Source organism: Ostrea edulis, chromosome 6 (assembly GCF_947568905.1).
Source record: "Ostrea edulis chromosome 6, xbOstEdul1.1, whole genome shotgun sequence".
Lineage (NCBI taxonomy): Eukaryota > Metazoa > Mollusca > Bivalvia > Ostreida > Ostreidae > Ostrea > Ostrea edulis.
In genome coordinates, this window is record NC_079169.1 from 7,493,804 (window position 1) to 7,515,289 (window position 21,486).

The 21,486-nt window shown below is 34.1% G+C and overlaps 2 protein-coding genes across 3 annotated transcripts in view; one reads left to right on the forward strand and one right to left on the reverse strand.

Annotated features, from left to right (window-relative positions):
- LOC125646083 (mRNA turnover protein 4 homolog) overlaps positions 1-1,892 on the reverse strand; it is a 33,300-nt gene extending 31,408 nt beyond the window's left edge. The window contains exon 1 of the mRNA XM_048872225.2: positions 1,761-1,892. Within this exon, the coding sequence (XP_048728182.1) occupies positions 1,761-1,788 (28 nt within the window). The 5' untranslated portion in view covers positions 1,789-1,892. The remainder of the gene's footprint in view (positions 1-1,760) is intronic.
- A 3,620-nt stretch (positions 1,893-5,512) lies between these two features.
- LOC125683656 (14-3-3-like protein 2) lies at positions 5,513-20,201 on the forward strand. Of its 2 annotated transcripts, none has more exons than XM_048925028.2 (5): positions 5,513-6,088; positions 6,626-6,791; positions 14,445-14,608; positions 17,161-17,256; positions 19,055-20,201. In XM_048925028.2, exons 1-5 carry the CDS (start codon positions 5,789-5,791, stop codon positions 19,112-19,114), a joined length of 786 nt encoding a protein of 261 aa, XP_048780985.1. In that variant the 5' UTR covers positions 5,513-5,788; the 3' UTR covers positions 19,115-20,201. The 2 variants fall into 2 exon arrangements, with proteins under 2 accessions (XP_048780985.1, XP_048780986.1); XM_048925029.2 differs by lacking the exon at positions 6,626-6,791 and adding an exon at positions 7,051-7,186 and having other exon boundaries at positions 5,551-6,088.
- The last annotated feature ends 1,285 nt before the right edge of the window (positions 20,202-21,486 follow it).

The following is a 21,486-nucleotide window of genomic DNA, read 5'->3' on the forward strand; positions in this document are numbered from 1 at the left end:
CATTCAATAAATTATCAAGTAGAATTGTTGTAATGGGACTATCAATTCGTTGAACACTGTTGAAAATGTCCTTTATAATAAAATATATATGGAAAAAAAAACAATAGTACTGCAAACGGTACAGCATATGCCCATATACCTTCAGTACAAGATCTGTATCCATGATGAGAAAAAGTCAAGAAAACTATTTGACCTTCTATTAGTTTTAAAGTAGATCACAGTGCAACAACCAGTTGAAATGTGAACTGATCATGTATTTCTCTGAGAGGAAAATTGTGACAAATTTTCAGGGCAATACCTGTATTCATAACAAAAAAAGCCTGGAAAATAAACACAAGGTTGTTTCTACTAAGTTATACTATGACCTTGACCTTGAGAAACAACAAGCATCCTCCGTTTGGTGTATTTGTACCAAGTTTGACAGTCCTAGCCACAATGGTCCGGTCTGTATCCTGCCTGGAAAGTTTTCCTATTAACTGATATGACCTTGACCTTGAAAAATAATAGGCATCTTCTTCTCATCATGATCAGATGTACCAAGTTGCAAGATCACAGAGTTTATGGTTCATTTTGCATACAAGGTCAAGACGCACAACGCCATACCATAATACACCCCGTCCTTGATGGGCATATTGTCTGAATATACGTATCAACACTTCGCCGCGAGTTACGTCCCTTTGCGGGGTCAGCCAAAGGTCAATCGGTGAAAACCCAAGTTTTTCTTCTTTACCTTACCAAATGTAAGATGTTATTACTTTGAATTTTAGCCAATTACCATGTTTTCATACAAGTTAATGGGTTGCCCCAATCTGGGGCATATTGTAGTTAACTGCAATTGATGGAAAAATAACAGATGTCAAAGCTACAGATAGGAAAATTACAAAGGCCAACGTAGGGAAATACGATTTTTATCCGGGAGATGGCGGACAAGGGACGTAACTTTTGCGAAGTGTTGATACGTGTATACATTTTGCATGATAATATATAAATTGTCAATTATACCAAGCAAAATAGCTTGAAATTTCGCATGCAAGTTGTTAAAACATTAATCTATTCAAGGAGACCGGCAAATTACGCATATCGCACCTAGTTTGATTTTTTTTAGGCATTTGAAGCGAGCGAGTATTTCAGAGTGATCTAAATCTAGCAAGTCATGATTTTTAAAATATATTAGATCTATATAAAATCCTAGAAGAGAGTTAGAATATGCCAATTCTGCGGCCTAATCCATTCATGCACTGAATATTTGGTATATAGGCCTAGATATTGTTTAAATTGCTGGATAAAGCACAGGCCTCTGAATTTCTAACAATAGGCCGCAAGATGACACCGTGTAGTAAGGGTGATGTATGTACATCCCCTCTTCTAGATCTACCAGTAAACGGCCACCATCAAAATGATGTGTATTCATATCTAGAGGGGGTATACATATCACCCTTACTACACATTTTACGGCAATATTGATAAAAATTCAAAGGCTTGTAGCACAGGAGTTTGAAATTTTATCAATAGTCAATAAAATGAACTTAATTGACCAAGCCATGAGCTATGCATAAGCATAGCGAACGCATGTCTCATGGATTGGTCAATAAAGTACATTTTATTGACTATTGGTAAAATTTCAAACTCCTGTGCTTGTCGTTGTGATCATCTACAGCTCCCCTCGCTCAAACGGCTGCACCGTCAGCATATTGTTTAATGTAGCTACGCTCCCTCTTACGATAGCACCGTCATCATATTAGATAAATACAAGAATATACCCCTTTTATCTCTCTTTGATTTCGGCATTTTTGTTAAATTTCAATGTGCATGGGTTGTCACACGACTACCGACATGTGCTTCTGTTTTTCTTTAACCGGAAAGCAGTAGGATTATGGGATCGGAAGTCCAATTTGACGGTTCCTGGTTGTTTTAAAACCCAAACATTTCGGTCGAGATACTTTGGAAAACAAACAAATATTGGCACAACATTTAAGTTATTTCAAATGTCCTTATTTTTCACATGGGTGGAAAAAAATTATAAAATTTGAACTGAGGCGGACCTCCCACACCCCTCTTTATTTTCATAAAAAGTCCTTGTTTTATACATCACACAATCTCAAAGATGGGTTGGGCAAGTCAGTCATATTCGTAGACAAATATATTGCAGTACACGGCTTTTCTGTTTTAAAACATCCAATAAATATTCCCTACATGTATACCTCCTGTATTATGGTAGATATGCGTATGTATCTCAATCTAATTAAAATTGGATATTAGATCCACTCATATATTCGCATAATGCAAGAATACGAGCGGATCTAACATCTAATTTTGATTGCGTGCGTCTCTGATTAAAGGCATTCTAAAAAAAAAAAAAAAAAAAAAAAAAAAAAAAAAATCGCCATGAAGTTTGAAATCTTTTAAAAAATGACCTGTGCGATTGTTTAATGTTTGTGAATCATCTTAATTTAGGAGCAATATTGAAGATGGGTTTCATTAAATTTATGTAAACTTTGTTTTCTATTTGAATTTCGAATTACATCAACTAGACATAGAGCAGGATTGGAGAAGGGGGTGGTGGTGCTCAATGATATACCAGTATATCATAGAGAAAATTTACCTTAAAGGAAGTGAACATGAAAATGTGACAAAGGGTTTAGATTTGTCATTTTGATGTATATAATGAATTCTGAAAATCACTAAGATGTAGCTTTCTTCAGTAGGGAGATATTTTATAAAGATTAACTAATCTTTTCAATCCTTGGGAGCTGCCATATTGAAAAAAAAAATTACCTCCCTGCTGAGTTATCTCTTAGCATCCACTAGAGGGCAGCACTGATGCTGACATCAGTAGGACACATGTACTGTGCATTTTTGGCACATTGTAAGCATCAACGTTAAAATGTCATCAGCAGAAAGTGAATTAGATATGGAATATCAGGTTGAACCGAGCTGATGTTACAGAGGAAGATATTGTTTCTCAGAATAATACTTGTTTTTAATTAGACAGGAATTTTCCTTGATTGGTGTGCTTGTGGAAATTGTACAATGTAGCTATTTACATTCAAGAGGTGTCTTTGTTGTCATGAGTTTAATATTTTGTATCAGTTAGATTACACATAAAGTGCAGTTCTCTACACCCATATATTCTAACACTGTGTGTCTAAGTCCTGTTATAATTGATACAGCTTATACATTTATCCATGGATTCATGTATCCTATAGAGAGGAAGGGTCCAGAGGACCTGGATAACAACTTATTAAACAAGCAAGAAAAACACGAAAATGAAAAATACCTTCTGTATTCACATGCATTAAAATCTTAACACAACATGGCATTTGTGTGTAAGCATTTCCAACACATGTGATAGAATACAGTTACAATTCTGTTGCGACATGCTATCAAGATTTATGGCCTACAGACAGTTTATCAACTAGGTCAAATGCGGTCAGCCTCTTGGGGGGGGGGGGGGGGGGGATCAGAGTAGTTTTACCCTCATTAATTAAGGGAGCATTTCCTAAAGAGCACTGCAATTATGAAGGATTTCTTAAAACATCAGACTCTGATACAGATTCTAAATATTAGTAAATAAGTATTTTGGAACCTTGAAACATACAGTGTTCTGAGTAAGTTAAGAAGTTGGAGAAGCTGGAAATATTTTGTGGGAGTGTTTTCTTCTTTTTCTTAATGCATTGTAATTAGATTTGATATCGATTCTTTTTGCTCCAAAACCTTATCCATCAATTCTAATATGAATCCATAAACTTTTTCTGCTGTATAACAGTGACCCAGTCAACAGCAATGTGTCTCATCTACGTCAGAGCACAGATGCATACTGGGAAATAATGGATGACCTCCATAAACCTTTAACTTAGAGTGTTTAATTGATCAAATCTCGTAATAGAAACAAGCAAATTAGATTTAGGCCACACTATTCAGTTTCAGGAGGTCCTTTAAGTTTATTATGCATCAAATATTTCTTTTCATGTTCACTTCCTTTAAATGTCTTTAATGATTTTTTTTTTTCAAATTTACTTTTCTTTGGAAAATCTGGCAAAATCAAATGATAATCCTGTTGTAAGACAAGTGTTGAAGATGAAAAACATATTTTACTTGATTGTCCTTTATACAAGCATATTTAAGAAAAAAGCATTCATAAAAATATTATATAATAATTCCGTATCTTGATAACAGATTCCTCTCAATATTGTATCTGCAAAAAATATTGTATCTGCAAAAGAAATTTGTTTATACATCAGAGACTCTTTACACCTTAGAAACAAAAGATGTAATACCACGTCACATTGTACTGTTATAACACATTACGTACATGTATTTGATTTTACATGGCTAACAACACTTAGGTGTGTCTTAGTTCCAGTTATATTTTAATTAAAATTGAAAGAACTGAATTGGATAAAATGCCAATATGGAACATTAAATAATGAAAATTTCAGGTTTATCTTCTCTGACAGCATGGTCGAGTTATACGTTCAATGTTTTGTAACTCGATGGGTTTGCAATATATCATATAGACATCACTTAGAATAGACTGAAAAGAAAGTAAGAATCTTTAAGTAATGTTAGCAGTGTGTAAGAAAGTTTAAAGGACCCAGGGACGGATCCGAGACATTGAAGTCGGGGTGCAATTCCATGAGGCAATGTGTCTAGGGGCCGCCTTAAGGGCCCCTAGTGGATGCAGGGCAAAGCCCCCCTCCCCCCCCCCCCCCGGGGGGGGGGGGCATAATTTGTTTTAAGGGAGCGAAGCCCAGAAAGTTCCCACTGGATTTTATGGATTCTACATGTCTCGTGTGTAGTGATTTTTACTATTTTCTGTCATTTTCAATGAGTTGAGAGAGAAAATTAATATAATGGCACAAATTGTAAGGATTTTGGGGGGGGGGGGTAAAATGTTCACGTGCTCCCAATAAGAGTAACAATAAATTAATTTTAAAAAATGTCTTGAAAAAAAAGGGGGGGGCTTAAATCCGACATTGCGACCACCCGGCCTTTAGTCCGAAATATCTGACATTTTCCTGGCTTTTTTGTGATTTTGATTATTTACCGCGTGCACGGTAAATATCAAAATCATAAAAAAGCCAGGAAAACGTCAGCTATTTCGGACTATCCGGCCTTATATCCGACACTGTGACCACCCCACCTTCTTCTTCTTGATGAACACAAAAGGATATGTTCATAATATAGATTCCAGGCTTCTTTATAAAAGAAAAAATAAAAAAAATAAAAAAAATGCCTCTTTCTTAAACCAAAAACACTATGGAGCTAAAATGACCCGGAACCGTATTCTTTGACATACTTACTTTTCATAGATTGCGATTAGTATTTGCTCTATCAACTTTTGAGAAGTATCTTTTTATGCACAATTTTTCAAAAATCAAAATAAAATAATTTCGATGATGAAGAAACATCACCATAGAAACATATACGTCATGGCTACCCTTTGGTTTCGAAAGAATCCCCAACAGGTCAAACTTTACGTTCGGAATCTAAGGAAAGATAACTCCTTCACAAGAAAAATAGTCCACTAAACATATGATAGGTCATTCATATATGCGTGCTTAATTGTGATTTACATGATTGTGGCTTGTATAACATTAGTTGTTATTTGCTATTAGTTGGTTTATGTATTCAATCCAAGCTAAGAAATGCTTTAATTAATTAGCGAATGAATAAATGACGTCATAAGGTGTAATTTAACTCGGTCTTCCGCCATACTGGTGTCTGTAGTAAGTCTACATTGCAAACAACTTTCGAATTTACGTCGACCTTTGATATCACAGCAAACATGAGCCTCTCAAGAGAGGAGCTTGCTAGCAAAGCAAAGTTAGCCGAACAAGCAGAAAGGTATGATGATATGGCTGAAGCTATGAAAAAGTTGGTGGAAAACTACAAACCACTCTCGAACGAGGAACGAAACCTGCTGTCGGTTGCGTACAAAAATGTAGTGGGTGCTCGGCGATCATCTTGGAGAGTTATATCCAGTATAGAATCGAAAACAGACTCAAGCGAAAAGAAGCAAGTTATAGCCTCTACCTACAGAACTAAAATTACAGACGAACTAAAAAAGATTTGCGGTGATGTACTGGTAAGTAGCAAACATGGTGATACAGACGACATTATTATGGTCAAGTGCATAAATTTTATTCATGATTTTATTTACATTCAGTTGCTGATTGTCGAAACTATATATGCTGGAAATCAGATCTCATCTAAGCACTTTCTTGTATGCACGAATTCGTTGTGACTGATGCCTGAAAGATGAGTCATGAGTGGGGTTACACACCCTCCTACCATATACGTGCTGCTCGTACAGTGTCATCCCCATTATGTTCTTTGAATTAGAAGTTTTGTTGTACAGTAAAATACTTGTCTATAAACGTTTATAAATCTGGAAAAGAAATGTTATAAATTTAGGTCATTCAGTATGTGACATTCAGCAAGGGCAGTAACTTCATTGGCATGTCTTTGTAAAACTGAGTTTAAGTGCTAAATAGTAGGAAAAAAATGTTGGATTGCAAGTGTTTACACCTTCTCCCATAGATCTGGTATGGGGGACTAATATGCACTGGCTAAGGTACATGTTGTGCTTTGAAAAATGACTTTCATCTGAATGATTTTGCAGGAATTACTTGAGAAATATTTAATAGATGAGGAAGCAATGAAGAACTATAAAGATGCTGCCGCAAATGAAAACACTGACTTGAAGGATAGTTTAGTTTTCTATTTAAAAATGAAAGGAGACTATTATCGCTATTTGGCTGAAGTTACCATTGAGGAAGAGAAGTCTGGTAAGAAATGGGTCATTTCCATGGATGTTAAAGATATGTCTTTTGCTGTGCACCTGGCATATATGATTGATTTCAATAACATTTCGAAAACCTCATAGAATATTGCAATGAAACTGCATAATTTTATGCAGTAAGAAACAATTTATTAAGCAAGATGTGAATTTTACAGTATGTGGACAAGCAAAAGACAAATCAAGACATCTGTGGCAAAATAATGTAGTAACTAGGTGATTTACAATATTCTTCTGTTTTCTTTCAGCAATTGTTAGATTCTATTATAAAAAATGATGATAACGAGAAGGAAAAAGACATAGAGAGTAAGGTGTTTTACCTGAAAATGAAAGGCGACTATTTCCGCTATCTGGCGGAGGTTACTGATGGGGATCAGTACAATGGTAAGGGAGGAGCACCTTGTGTGATCAGACACCACTAACTTTTCTCTGTGGGGAAACTTCTTAATACTGTTACTTAGGGTTGAAACGATACACCAATATAGATTTTGAAAAGATAATTTAGGGAGTTGCACAGAATTTAGATTAACAATGTAGGGCAGACTTGCAGGATGAGAGTTTTTAAAGATTTGAACAAATTATAGATTTTCTTATGATTTTTCCCCCTAGGGCAAAATAATTATTGTTGTGTTTCCGCTAATATCCAAGGTGAGATTAGGGTAGGAAGGTAGTGATTTTATTTAAGGGTCAATTTTGGGTTGAAATTCGACCTCGGTCCTTTTTTAGAAATTTACCTATATTTTTTCAAAATGTGGAAATTACTTAATGAGGAACTTTTTAAGTAGTTTATTAAATTGCATGCTTTTCAAGAGTTCCTAAAACATGTCAGTTAAGCAGGCATTTGAAGCAGGTTTTGAACATGATAAATAGAATTTAGATTTTATATGTCCTGTGACACGTCTGACAGATATTAAATACTGATGTTTTTGTGTTAGGAAACCTTTTCACTGTGTCACAAAACAATTCATCAGTTACAATTGACAAATAGTAAGACAAACATATGTGCTTGTTGTTGTTTTTTAAAGTCCTGAATTGTGTGTGCCAAATTTATAGATGTTATTTTTCTTAACTGCCAGTTGGTATAATACTGTTGTTGCTTACGTTGCATTCCAATATTCAATTCTACTGTAGTTTACATTTTAACTACACTTTTGTAAGTATGCACTTCCATTCTAAAGGAACTTCTGGAAAAAGTCCTTCTTGTTCATTACTCGGACGTGTTGAAAGTGAGAAATAGCCTCTTAGACAATAAGACTAAATACTGATCATTTTCTATCAGTGCTTAAGCTTTTCTTTTTATTATTCTGAGAAGTTCCTCTCCAGACATTTTTCAGACTCGTGAAAATTTGTTTTTTGGTCCTCACTTGCGATTTGCACCAGGCTACATCCCTGCTGTGTATAGAGTTGGTCATGAGGTCATCATCATGGTACTTAAAAATGTGTTAAAATCCGAATCAGGGTCCCGACCAGTAAAAAATCTACAAATATTCGGTGTGAATGGACAGGATCCTAGTCGGACAATAGGACTGATGGCTCTGTTTTCAATCAATCCTTCATTAAAAAGGACTGACTGACCACCCAATTTTGGCATATCTGTTAATTTGTAGAGCAACTCTTCAGTATTATCAATCAAAACATAGTCATCCACGAAGGCACGCAAGTTTGTTTTGAACAATAGCAGGTGCTTGGAATATACATTCCAACCTAACTATCCCTAAACCAAATGCAGCATGACAAGAATTACATGCACACATATATATATATTCTCACACAGCTTGCATAATCGGAAATTTTTTAGTTATTTTTATTTTAAAAAATCAGCACATTTCACATAAAGCGTATGAATATGAAGTAGAAATTCCGGGATTATTTTAGCTCAGTTGTTTTCACATGGATCTCGGAAGTAATTCCTGTTTAAATATCTTGCATAGAAACGCATGGGCATTTAAAAAGAAGTTAAAAGTGGTTTTGTTTTTTTAATTTTTTTTTTTTTTTTGTATTTTGCATGACCTGAATTGAAAAATGAACATTGCAATTGAGAGTGATTCTGACAGACAGAATGACATATTAAAGCTGTATGGTCCGAATTACAATCTTTTTTTCCATCTCGTAAAAACTCTAGTAAATCATTGCACGTATGTAGTTATGAGGCTGTATGACATATACATTATTTCACCAGTTTTAACCAAAATTTATTTTTTTAATCGATGTTTACAAATAACTGCGTCACTCTGGCATTTCAAGTGATAGTCTGGTAATTTTGACTCTCGGTCCGGTAACCTTCGTTATATTTTCGGTCCGAATGTCCAGTGACCTTCCGGCAACAGTTTCGGAGACTACGTTTCAACTTCCAGTTCGATTAAAAAAACCATACGAAACACCAAAATGGAACAGTAATGCATGGTGGTGTTCCAATCATCGATTATAATCGAAAATCAGTTGTTAGTTGGCAAATTCTAAGCGCTTGATTATGACAATTTTATTCCAATCAATCGGTTTTTAGATTTGTTTTCTCAGCGATTAGGTTTTGAAAAATATTCCTGCCGTGACCTACCTAGTAACCTAAAAGTTTTGTTTATCGTAATGGCGATGCACAGGAAAGCGAAAGTATCCATACACGGGAAATAAAGCATGTTCGCTTGGTCAGATACTGAGATAGACATACTTTGATTCAGGCATATAAACAAAGGGCCATTGATCAACGAGAATCTTGATAATAGCAAAGCCATGTGTGAATTACGCAGATAAAAACCGCTTTTAAGGGTCACTGTTACTCTGCACGTGCGTATCGTGTTTTCAATTGGTGACATTAGATCCTTTTTGTTTTTAATAAATGAATTTCTCTCCTTATTTTGCTTTGTTGAACGTTAATTATATTTTAATTTAGCCGGATCATCTTCAGTTAATGACATGTAACATATATACGGGGATATAACTGAAACAAACGATATCTTTTGGGGGGGGGGGGGGCGACTTTTATATATAAGTAATTAAAATAATAAAACAAAATATACACACAGAAAATATTCACTCTCAGCTACAGAAACAGCAAATATAAATGTAGAAAATATTTATTTACACTTTTTCAGTATTATAGCATTTCTCTATGTCCGATTATAATCGATAATTAGTTAGTTACAGTAAACCAATCATCGATTAAGAAATTCTCACTGATTCCCATCACTACGGCTGAGTAATGCAGTCCCCGGTAAACCTTTAAAACGAAAATCCAATGACCAGGAGGCTCAAAGTCAAAGGGTTTTGCTTTCATGTTTTAATATAAAAATACTACTACTTTTTTTCGGTCTGGTAAAATGTGATTCAATCTGGTAATGTTCCTGTGTTTACCAGACCGAATGTCCTGTTGAGGCTTGGTTGTGTTAGCGGAAACATGGCAAATTTTGTTTTAGGCCTTGAATATGGAAACTGGGTTTTCAAAGTTACATCATTATCTTATTTCATTATTGATGGTATGTAGGTGAAACAATTCTAGGCAGATTTTATTAGCAAAAATTAAAGAACAGAAAGCATGTTGGTTGGAATCTATCCATCCAATGATCAGACTTGGAAATTGTTGAATACTAATGAATAGAAAGTGCCAACCTACATATATTAATCTTGTATAATGAAACTGTCTATTCAAAATGATCTAGTCAGCTGCTGTGAGTCGTTTCACCTCTAGTAACTGCACTGCTGCACAACTCTCAATCACTTATTTATTCTAGTGTGTTTCTGCTTTAATGTAGTATTTGTAGAACTTAAGGAGAAGGCTTTTTCTATTCTAAAATAAAATAGAAGTATATAAAGTAATGGTAAAGATTTGCATGGTCAGTAGATAATGTAGGATTATCCAAAGGCAAGATCCATCAAAATTTCCAACAAATATATTGGCTTTACTGCACCTGTTGTTTTAAACAATCAGAAATTTCTGACATCACTATCTATGAATTCAATGTTGGATACAGATGTACTGGGATTTTATGTGCCAGTCTAAGATGGGGCATATTATGGTATGGTGTTCCTGTCTGTCCTTAGCTTTTTCATGAACAGATCATAACCTAATGCAATGAGACTTAGAATCGTCAAATTTTGTTAGCTGATGAATCTTGGGTAGAAGGTGTGTTGTGTTATAAGGTTAGGTCACTTTGGCCTTTAATTAAGATGATATAGCAAAACCCTGTCCAGCTCATAAATGAACCATTATTTGGTCTATAATCATCAAACTAGGTCAGTATTGTTTTGCAACACACATCAGTACATCAAGGTCACTGAGACCTTTAGTTAAGGTGATGTGATTATACAAGAATATGTCATAACCTTTTTGTGGGCTTATGTACATGAAGATTTGAGTAATAAAATCAACAAACTGGTACATCTTTAGAGAAATGTGAATTGCAGATTAAATTCATGTTCCTACAAGCATGTTCCATTTGGAGCTTACTATAGCAATACAGCCAATTACCGGTAATAGAGTAACACAGAAATTGCAAAACTTTCAGAAACCAATATCTGTAAGGAAGTGAGTAAGTTACTACTGAATGTTTCAGAGATCCCCAAATCTTTGGTAATAGTTATTGATTAGTAGTATAATAGATTTACTCAGTAAGCAGTCGTATTACCAATTGGATTATTTTGTACTTTCAAGTTGTGCCATAAAACAAGTTGGTGAAATCTCTGTATCAAAGTTCAAGAAGGTTTGCCCCATGTGATTAATAAACAACTGATTGGTGTATCATGTGTGGTGGTTTTGCACTAGTGACAACTGACCAGGAAGCTCTCAATTTGCTTCCTTATTAAATTGAAAATATTGTATAATACAAAGATAAAAGGTAAATATGAAAAACGGTGATCAATCTCATACAGAGTTTTGAGCAAAGCCTTAAGGCGGACCCCTGGATATACTCGGGGTTTGACATTTCCTATTTTTAGCACTAGACCAGTCAGGCAACTTCAAATGATTTTTACTAGCCCTGACCAATTTTCCAGATAAAACTGATTAGTTTCTCCATGATTAAATATTTAATTCAAATTACAAACATTAAGTTTGAACTAAGACATATTTAATTGTCTCAAAAAAATCTTTAGTCTCATCATTCAATTTGATGCATTTATTTTCAAACATATGTTCTGTTTCTTTAAATTCTACCCAGCATAAAATGGCCTCAACATTGTTGTTTTTTTTAAATTCCATTTCATAAGTCCTGGTTTGTTTCTTCCCAACCTTTTCCCTTTTTTTCTCCTGGGACATCTTTCCTTGAGAATGAGAAAACGTATTTGAATATAGAGACATTTCCACACGTATGTCAACACTGAAAAATGGCTGTTTATGATGTAATTTAATAATTTGATAAACACTTTATTTTATATAAAATATTTAATTAAAATGAACTTGTTTTTTAAATGAATATGAATTCAATTTATATCTATTTATTCGAAACATAACTTTACACACATCATAGCCCTAAAGCATTAACATCGAGCAGATGTCGTAAAACATCACTTCCGACCGCGGCTTATAATGTATATTGCAACTAAAAATAGAGATTATGTCATCGCGCGGTTCAAAATTGCTCTCAAACTCTTTGCAGTTATTTATTTAGTTAAGAATAAAATATCTTGTGGTTTAAAGTAAAGTTTCTTGCTTATTTTTTTTCAACACGACAAGTTGGATTAGTAAATAAGCATTTTACCCGACCGGACCTATCATTTAGTAGACTTGGTCGGTCGGACCCTGATACTTGAGGTGGATCAGGTGCTGGTACCTAGGAGTTTAATTGTTAGGTGTTTATGTAGATTATAATCCCCACCCACCCCGATTTTTTTTTATTTTCGCTAAAAATGTGATTTCAAACAATCTTGCTTCCCATTGACATGAGTGAATGATTAAAGTCACAGAATGTTGGTTTTATATCTTCTACCAAGGATTCTTTGAATGTTAACTTGATTAACACTTCGTGTAATTCCTTTAGTCATATAATTTTTTTTCTTGGGGAATTAAAAATTAAGAAAATAAAATCCTCCCACTCGCCCCAATTTTTTTGTGACCCCGGATAATAATCTGCTAATTAATTAAGTTGAATGGCTTAAATAAAAGTGTGATAGTTTAATGCAGTTATTATAAAATTGTTTGCCCAGTGTTCTTACAATAGGTGTGAATCTAAATGTAGACCATAATGTGATTGATATCCAGCTTTATGCCACATGTAAAACGTCAGTTATTGGCCATTAATGGATTCTCTGTAAACAACTGTGCTTGCTTTAGCTAGACTATGTATAGTGTGCCGCAAAAAGTTCTCCTTTTCACTCTCTGTACTGTTCTATCATGAAAATCTACATAGCAAACTGCAACATCATCATAGTAATTGGTCTGCTTCAGTGTTGGTATATATATTTTTGAGGTGGTAGTTCTATGAGGTTATGCTGTGCAACATGTAGATATTCATATGATATATTAGCAATAACTAGCAGGGAAAAATTAGCTTCATGAAAATGTATCAATGATAAGTTTTAAAAACGTAAATGTCTTGTATGAATAAATACTTTGTAACCTTAAGTTTCAGAAGCATGGGAAAGGGGGATAATTGAGTTTGCTTACTTGCATCTATATATATAAATACTAAAGTAGCTGGCCCCATCTATTGAACTCAAATGATAGCATTTTCTAATATAATAAGATTGAAATTGCAAAACTTCTCTAATTGCATGGATTGTAGATGTTCATTTTGTAATGTTTTCAAATTCAGATTGTTTGCATCTATTGTCATTCTGTATTTATTTCAAGATTTTATTAAATATTTTACATGTAAGTAACACAAGGAAAAGATTAAGGGGGAAGAGACATGAACATAGTTTGAACTGAAAATGATATTTTTCCATTTTTAGCTCTTGAAAGTGAGCTTTTCTGATCAGTTATCTGTCTGTCTAAATGTAAACTTTTCACATTTTCAACTTCTCCAGAACCACTCGTCCAATTTCAACCACACATGATGAAAAACATCCTTGGGTGGATGGGGATTAAAGTTTGTTCACTTGAAGGGCAATCCTCTTCTCCAAGGGGAGATAATGGTGAAAATACACTGACAAATTTTGAAAATCTTCTTCAGAACCAGCAGGCCAATTTCTACAAACTTTGCACAAAGCATCCCTAGGTGAAGGGGATTCAAGATTGTTCACGAAAATGCGAAATAGGATGAGGTCATTTAAAAACCTAATATAATGCAGATTCAAGTTTGTTAAAATCATGGTCTGGGGGTTAAGTTGGGGTCACAATAGGGGATCAAAGTTATACATGCTAATATATAGGGAAAATCTTTTCAACAACCACTGGGCCAGAAAAGCTTCCTGACATAGTGCAGATTCAAGTTTGTTAAAATGGCCCCTGGATTTGAGGTGGGGCCACAATAAGGGATCAAAGTTTTACATGTGAATATATAGGGGAAGTCTTCAGATTTGGGCCAAGGTGACTTAGGTGAGCAATGTGGCCCATGGGCCTCTTGTTAACAAGGGATGGATCTGTAACTCTCTGGTATATTTGTTAAATTCCCAGAGAGGTTCAGTTCTGTAGTTTAATTTCTGACATGATATGTACATTATCAAGAGGATTATGATGTATACCTTATCATCTATTTGATTTTTTTTTCAGATGTGGTGAAAAAATCAGAAAGTGCCTATGAAGAGGCTTACAAAAATGCCACTGACAACATGGCCCCCACTCACCCTATTCGTCTAGGATTAGCATTGAATTATTCTGTTTTCCACTATGAAATTATGAATAAGCCAACAGAAGCCTGTAAACTGGCCAAAACGGTGAGAAACATCTCATTCTAAAGAAAATGCAATTCATTGGCATTGTCTATTCAAGTTTGCTCTCATTTTGAGTTGTGCCTATTTTGTTTCTTTTTGATCATCACTTGTTCTACTGTTATGTTTTTAGCTCACCAGAGCTGAAAGCTCAAGCAAGTTTTTCTGATCACCTGTTATCCGTCTGTTTTGTAAAGCTTTTCACATTTTCGACTTAATCTCCCGAACCACTGGGCCAATTTCACCTAACCTGGTTAAAAGGGCCATGTCCCATTCTAAGGGGAAATCATCACAAAAATCTAAAAATATGGTGGGATTATTTTTAAAAAAACTTATGAAGAACCACTGGGTTAGACAAATCGAAATTTACATGAAAGCTTCCTGACATAGTGCAGATTCAAATATGTTATAATTATGGCCCCTGGGATAAGTGTGGGGCCACAATAGGGGATCAAAGTTCTGCATGTGAATATCTATAAGAAAAATCATTTTCTTAAGAAGCACTGGGCCAGAAAAGTTCAAATTTGCATAAAAAGCTTTCTGGCATACAATAGATTCAAGTTTGTGCAAATTGTGACCCAGGGGATATAGGGTGGGACTACAGTAGGGGAACAAAGTGTTGTATGCTGATATATAGGAAAAATCTTCAAAAATACGTTCTGAATTATTGAAGCTAGGACTTGCATATTTTGTATACTGTATACATTATTTTTTTAATACAGAAAGACCTTTTGTGTGAGGCAATGGTTTGTGGTCTTGTGACCTTGACCTGGAATGTGACCTACTTTTAATAAAAATCTGACCTATTCAATATGTCTTGAACTATTCAAAGTAGATCTTTCATATTTTGTTTGCATTTTTCCTATGGCAAGACCATTCATTTTGAACTTGGACCTACTCTTATGAAAATGTAACGTATTATATCTGAAACTACTTTAGATGGGGTTTTCATTATTTGTGTATAGTTTCCTCATGGCAAGATCTTGTATGCAATGGTGTTTGATCTTTTGACCTTGGATTTTGACCTACTTAGAAAATTTGACCTACTTAAAAAAAAAAAAAACCTGACCTATTCATTATTTCCTGAACTTTCATAATTTGTATATAGATTTTTTTATGGCAAGACCTTATTATTTCATGAAGTTTAAATCTCTGACCTATTCAATATCTATCTCCTGAACTATTGAAGGTAGATTTTTCATATTTTCTATATATAGGTTTCTTATGGCTAGACCATCCTTTCATTTCATACCATGATCTATGACCTTGTGACATTGGTCTTGTCCAGAACAGCAAGATCATGTTAGTCATGTTGGTGTTGAGGCATCTCTCTGTAGTGTGAAATTCATTTTCAGTTATGTTGTGATCCTTTGGGGGTCTGTTGAGGCCAAAGTATGGGGTTATAATTTTCATGGGAATAAAGATTGAATTAGGCCAATTCAACATAATTTGTAGATTATCATCCAGGGTCAACAAAAAGTATGGGGCGGGTGGGAGGATTTTATTTTTTAATTTCTATTTTCTAAGAAAAATATTAAGGACAAACGAGTTTTTGTCAATGCCAGATGGATATCAATTTATGCTCATTTCACAGACAAATTCCAGGCTAAGCTTTAATTTCAAACACAGAAAGATACCAAACTTCAAGATATGAAGAACATTAATCCCTTCCTTTCATTTATGCCCGTAAGAATGTGAAAAATAAGAAATACATATCTATTTTCCTCACGTGGCTTTTCACATTGCTATACCGGAAATGTAAACAAGAAGTGTAAATACCGGAGTCAGACATGAAAATTTTCCGGAAATCACAAGTTTCGCAAAATTAAAAAAAAAATGGGACGTGCCGGTTTTTGAGGGGCGGGCGGGGATGATAATCTATCAATTAAGTTGATTTGGCCTTAAGGCAATTCCACCCTTGTAGAATTATAGGTTCAATCTTATATTTGATTGTTGATTCTTCCAATAATATGTTATTAACAAATAAAAATGATAAAATAAGTATGCTGCGGTATTAGTAAAAAAATTTATCAATTGGCACACATATACCTGTATCAATGTCAGAAAATTGCAATTTTCCATAAACAGCATTATCAAAATTTTACAAAAACTGGTTGAAACGATATAATAGTATCCATAATGATTTCATGAAACTGTTTCTTTGAAAAATATACAAAATGTTTGTGAAATTAATGGAAACATATCACCTATTGGACTTGATAAATAATTTAACGAAAACAGTTTTTGTCCTTAGACTTTTAAAATATTTTTTGGTTAACAAGATTTTTTACAATAACTATTGAAAAAACTCCAACAAAATTTATGTTCCTGTCATGCATAAATTTTGCTTAATCATTGACTTTGCGAAATCTGATGACATCACAGGAGGGTGGAACTAAAAATTCTTTAAAAAATCACCTGAAATTTTTTTTTTTTCCCAAACCGTTCACTGTTCCACTATTGTGTGCTTCTGGGTCTAAATATATATATCTAAAGAGAGGTAGAGAGAGAGAGAAATTTTCTTAATTATGCTTGCTAATATTTTGTTCTTCTTTTAGGCATTTGATGATGCAATTGCAGAGTTGGACACACTCAATGAAGAATCTTACAAAGACAGTACCTTGATAATGCAGTTATTACGGGATAATTTAACGGTAAAGATTCTTTTATGAGAAGAGAAAAAATTTGATTCATAAAATGTTGCGAGTTGTCTCTTTAAAGTATTGTTATGCGTTGTGTGACAGGAATCCCAGAAATAAGTTGTAATTATTCTGATTGTTGAAATCTCAGTTTCTCTGAAGAATTATTTGTCCCCTACAGGTTTGTAAAACCAAAGGTTACTATAGGTTTCTTCACTTCTGTCCCATTAGTTTTCCAGACTTTTTTCTGGTATTCTTGTGAAGATTCGTTTCAAAGTTGCATAGCAAAAATCAATGTTTTGTCCACACCGCATGACTTGTACTTTGATGAAGAGAAAAGTCATGCATTGCAAATACTGTAAAAAGTATCAAGATATTGTGAAATACAAAGATCAAGGGGGAAAATATAACTTTTCTGAACTTAAGTATTGTTCACATTCCATGTAGAAAGTATAAAATGCCATATAATTATAATTAAACTGAGTCATTTACCACTTGGCCATAAACTATCAAACAAATTATTTAATAATGAAAGATATGAAACTGTCCAGTGTTTGTATATTTATATTTCAATTTGCATATATATTAATTCCATTTTTGGTGTTTTGTTATATTGCTGTCAGTAGTTCATAGGCTAGTAACTGGCAATCTTGGGCTAGTAACTTTGTTAATCCCACTAGCTCCTGGGCTAGTAGTTAATTTTTTCCCCAGACCCGGAGTAATTTTCTGCACCCTTATTCAGTATGAACACAGATGATAATTTCCTTTGTTCGCTTTATTCCCAAAATTGCAAGCATTGACGTATGTGTTAATTACTCTAATTTATCTACCCTAGGCATAATTGATTTATAAATAACAAAAACCACTTGGAATTCAATTTTATCATCCCTATAAGTGAATGTGACACTGGAATTCAATTTTATCATCCCTATAAGTGAATGTAGCACTGGAATTCAATTTTATCATCCCTATAAGTGAATGTAGCACTGGAATTCAATTTTATCCCTATAAGTGAAGGTAGCACTGGAATTCAATTTAATCATCCCTATAAGTGAAGGTAGCACTGGAATTCAATTTTATCATCCCTATAAGTGAATGTAGCACTGGAATTCAATTTTATCATCCCTATAAGTGAATGTGACACTGGAATTCAATTTTATCATCCCTATAAGTGAATGTGGCTACCTGTCTATATTTGCGATTACTATGCAATGTTAGTTCTTTAAAAAAAATTACAAAAGCAAAAGAGGGATAGACACAGACAGATGAAATCAGTCGTTCATGTAAGCATTTGTATGATTCTGAGTGCAAGTTTAACATCACTGTAAAAAATGGATACCAGATTATCAAGTTTTGTAAATCGCCTCTTGGTAAGATTTTCAAGTGTCCTCCGTTTTCACAATATCAAATTTACCTGCATTTTGTGAGCATTTCTCACTGATCTCAACACTTGTATATTACATGTTTATGAATTGATTTAAAGAATTATAGAGTTCTGAATTAGACTAGTTCATCCATTGAAACTGTCAACTGTATGAACAACGAAACATCAAACTTATTCGATACTGGTATTCAGGTAAACACACCGACTTTGTACCAATATTTTAGGTTTACAACAGTTCAAGGTCAAACAACATTTAATTTACATTCTCTCAAATTACGTCTGTCAGTTGATAGGGGTGTCGGTAATGGACATGAATTGCTTAGAATGCAATACTCCCAGAAATGCTTATGGCATTTTTTTCTTTCTTTGAATTGATAATTTCTGAAGCCTTGTGTTTTCTCAATATCCTCCATTTTTTTTCTTGAACAGCTGTGGACATCTGATGCCAATCAAGACGGTGACAATGATGGAGAGGGGGATAACAATTGATCATTTGGATTTCATCACTCATAGCCTAAACTATTGTTTGACAGTTGGTCATCACAGGAGACAAACTTGGTGTTTGGACTTCTTCAAGTGTGTGAACGTGATAGTATATGTTGATCTGGCAAATGAATTTGTCTAAATCACTTGGTCAGGTTGTACTGTGTATTCGTGTACACCTAGCTATATTTCTCTTCAGTCATTTTGTATTTGGACAAATTTCTTTGCGTAATCAAATGAAAGATTGGATTAGACTGCATGTCAAAATATTGGACAGTAATATTAACAGTACACTGCTATATAATGACATTTATTGTATAACTTTGTTGTACCTTATATTTCCAGTATCTGTCTGTGTTTAGTCAAGATGTGATCGTGTTTTGGTTTTTCTCACTGTTATTAAGTTTGAAGCTTGGAAATTCAATTATTTACAGTTCAGCTTTTGTTCCTAGCATAATAGCGGATTTTTTTTCTTATCTGAATGGATTGCACAATGTCTGCAGTAACAGAGGGAATTTGTATGAAACACTTATCAATGTAATAGGACATTATAAAAAGGAAAAACAAAATTAAAAATGTGTTTTAGATTTATTGTTGCTGTATTCCTGATAGAAGTATAACAAGTTAGAAAAATGTGAACACTGTCCATAGAAATGGTTTCCAGGATTTGAAATTGTGAAGTCTTAATGAAATGGAACTTGCCAACTGTAGACCATTTTTGTTGATGTTATTGATTACCAAAGGAAGCTGTATGTGTAGTGTTAGTATAGTGTTACATCTTTAGTGCAGAGTGTAGTCAATATGTTGGCATCATTTTATGTGTGCTAATTTTAATGCAATATTTTATATTCAACATTTTTTTCCTCCAAACTTATTTTTTGTTATACAAGAAGTGCTGAGATCAATATGTATGTTTTCATGAAAGTGTTGGTTTTTATAATTCATTGATGAATCGGTGTTTTCAGTATTGGATATCATAATGAAGTGAAGGACTATTTCATCATTTCTGCTTTTTCAAAAAATTCTTTCAGCCTAACTGTTCTGATAAATGAATAAGATTTGGTATATGAAACAATAAATGTTTTGTCTACAATTCTGATCTTTCTTTAATTGGTACTCTGTAGATGAAACACTCGATTCACAAGGAATGCGATACAGTTCAAAGGGTGAATTGACAACACTGCACAGGAAAGCATGATGCTTATATTTCAACCTCAGAATAGCCTTTGTAAACTGATTTGAAATACAACTATTAAAGTGACAGGTGTATGATAAAAGTAAAAGCCCATTACTTTATTAGGTTTCTTACTGACTGTCTGTGGCTATATATTGGGTTTGATTAGTCTCATAGACAGCGAGGCGATGTGATTTATTTCCTAGAAGATCATGAGGTGGAAGTATGTGATATGAATATAAAATGAAAATTCAAGATATTGAATTCACCAAATTAAAGTTTGTATTAGTACATCATGTTGCATACAAAAGGGAGAATTTTGAAAATAAAATTTCAAAATGTGTAAATTACAAGGCCTCCATCGAAACAACTTTAGTGTTTTGGTCACTGAAAAAACCTGTATAGAACATTGGGGACAGTATGTATACAGGAACACCTGCATAACAAGGAATTGCCCGATTGGTTGTTTGTTTTACGTCCCGTCAAGCGGTTTTTTAGGTCAATGTCTGAAAGACCCGTGATCCTCACTTTTAGATGAGTATTGATGCGGTCATGGCATGAGAGGGGCTCGAACTTGAGACTTCTTGGTTACAAAGTGAACGCTCTACCACTTAGCGACCGGTCTATATGCCCATATGTGGCGATATTTAAAAAAGGATCAACTTTTCAACAAGAATGTAATGGTGGTGAAGAATATGGTAGGGGCAACCACAATACTAAGTTTGAAGTGTACATCTATTTTAACGACTGGGAATTTTGACAGTATGATGTAAATGAAAGAAATGCATTTTAATTTATGAAAATAAAATGAATGAGGGTCTGAACTGTAACGCTACATGCTGGCATACTTCAAGAACATTAGGGTGTAAAATGCAACCCTTTACGTTGGCATACTTCATGTGTGTTAGTGCTTTTAGATATGGAGTATGTTTGAGTCTTGAAAAGCAATGCTGATCATCTAATGTTTAGGGGGTACCAAGTTTACTGTATACCAACAGAGAGTTTACAGGAAATTGAGCGGCCAATATTTCTTTTGCCCGAGTAGTGTGAGCTGGTGACTTCAAATGCAATATGGGGTCATCTCCTTAGTAAGTACCAAGTTTAGTCTTTTAATCAAAGGATTCTCAACTGAGATATCGAGATCTAGTATCTTATTATGTCCATAGTAGTTTGACATTGTGACCTAAAATTCAATAGTTCTAAG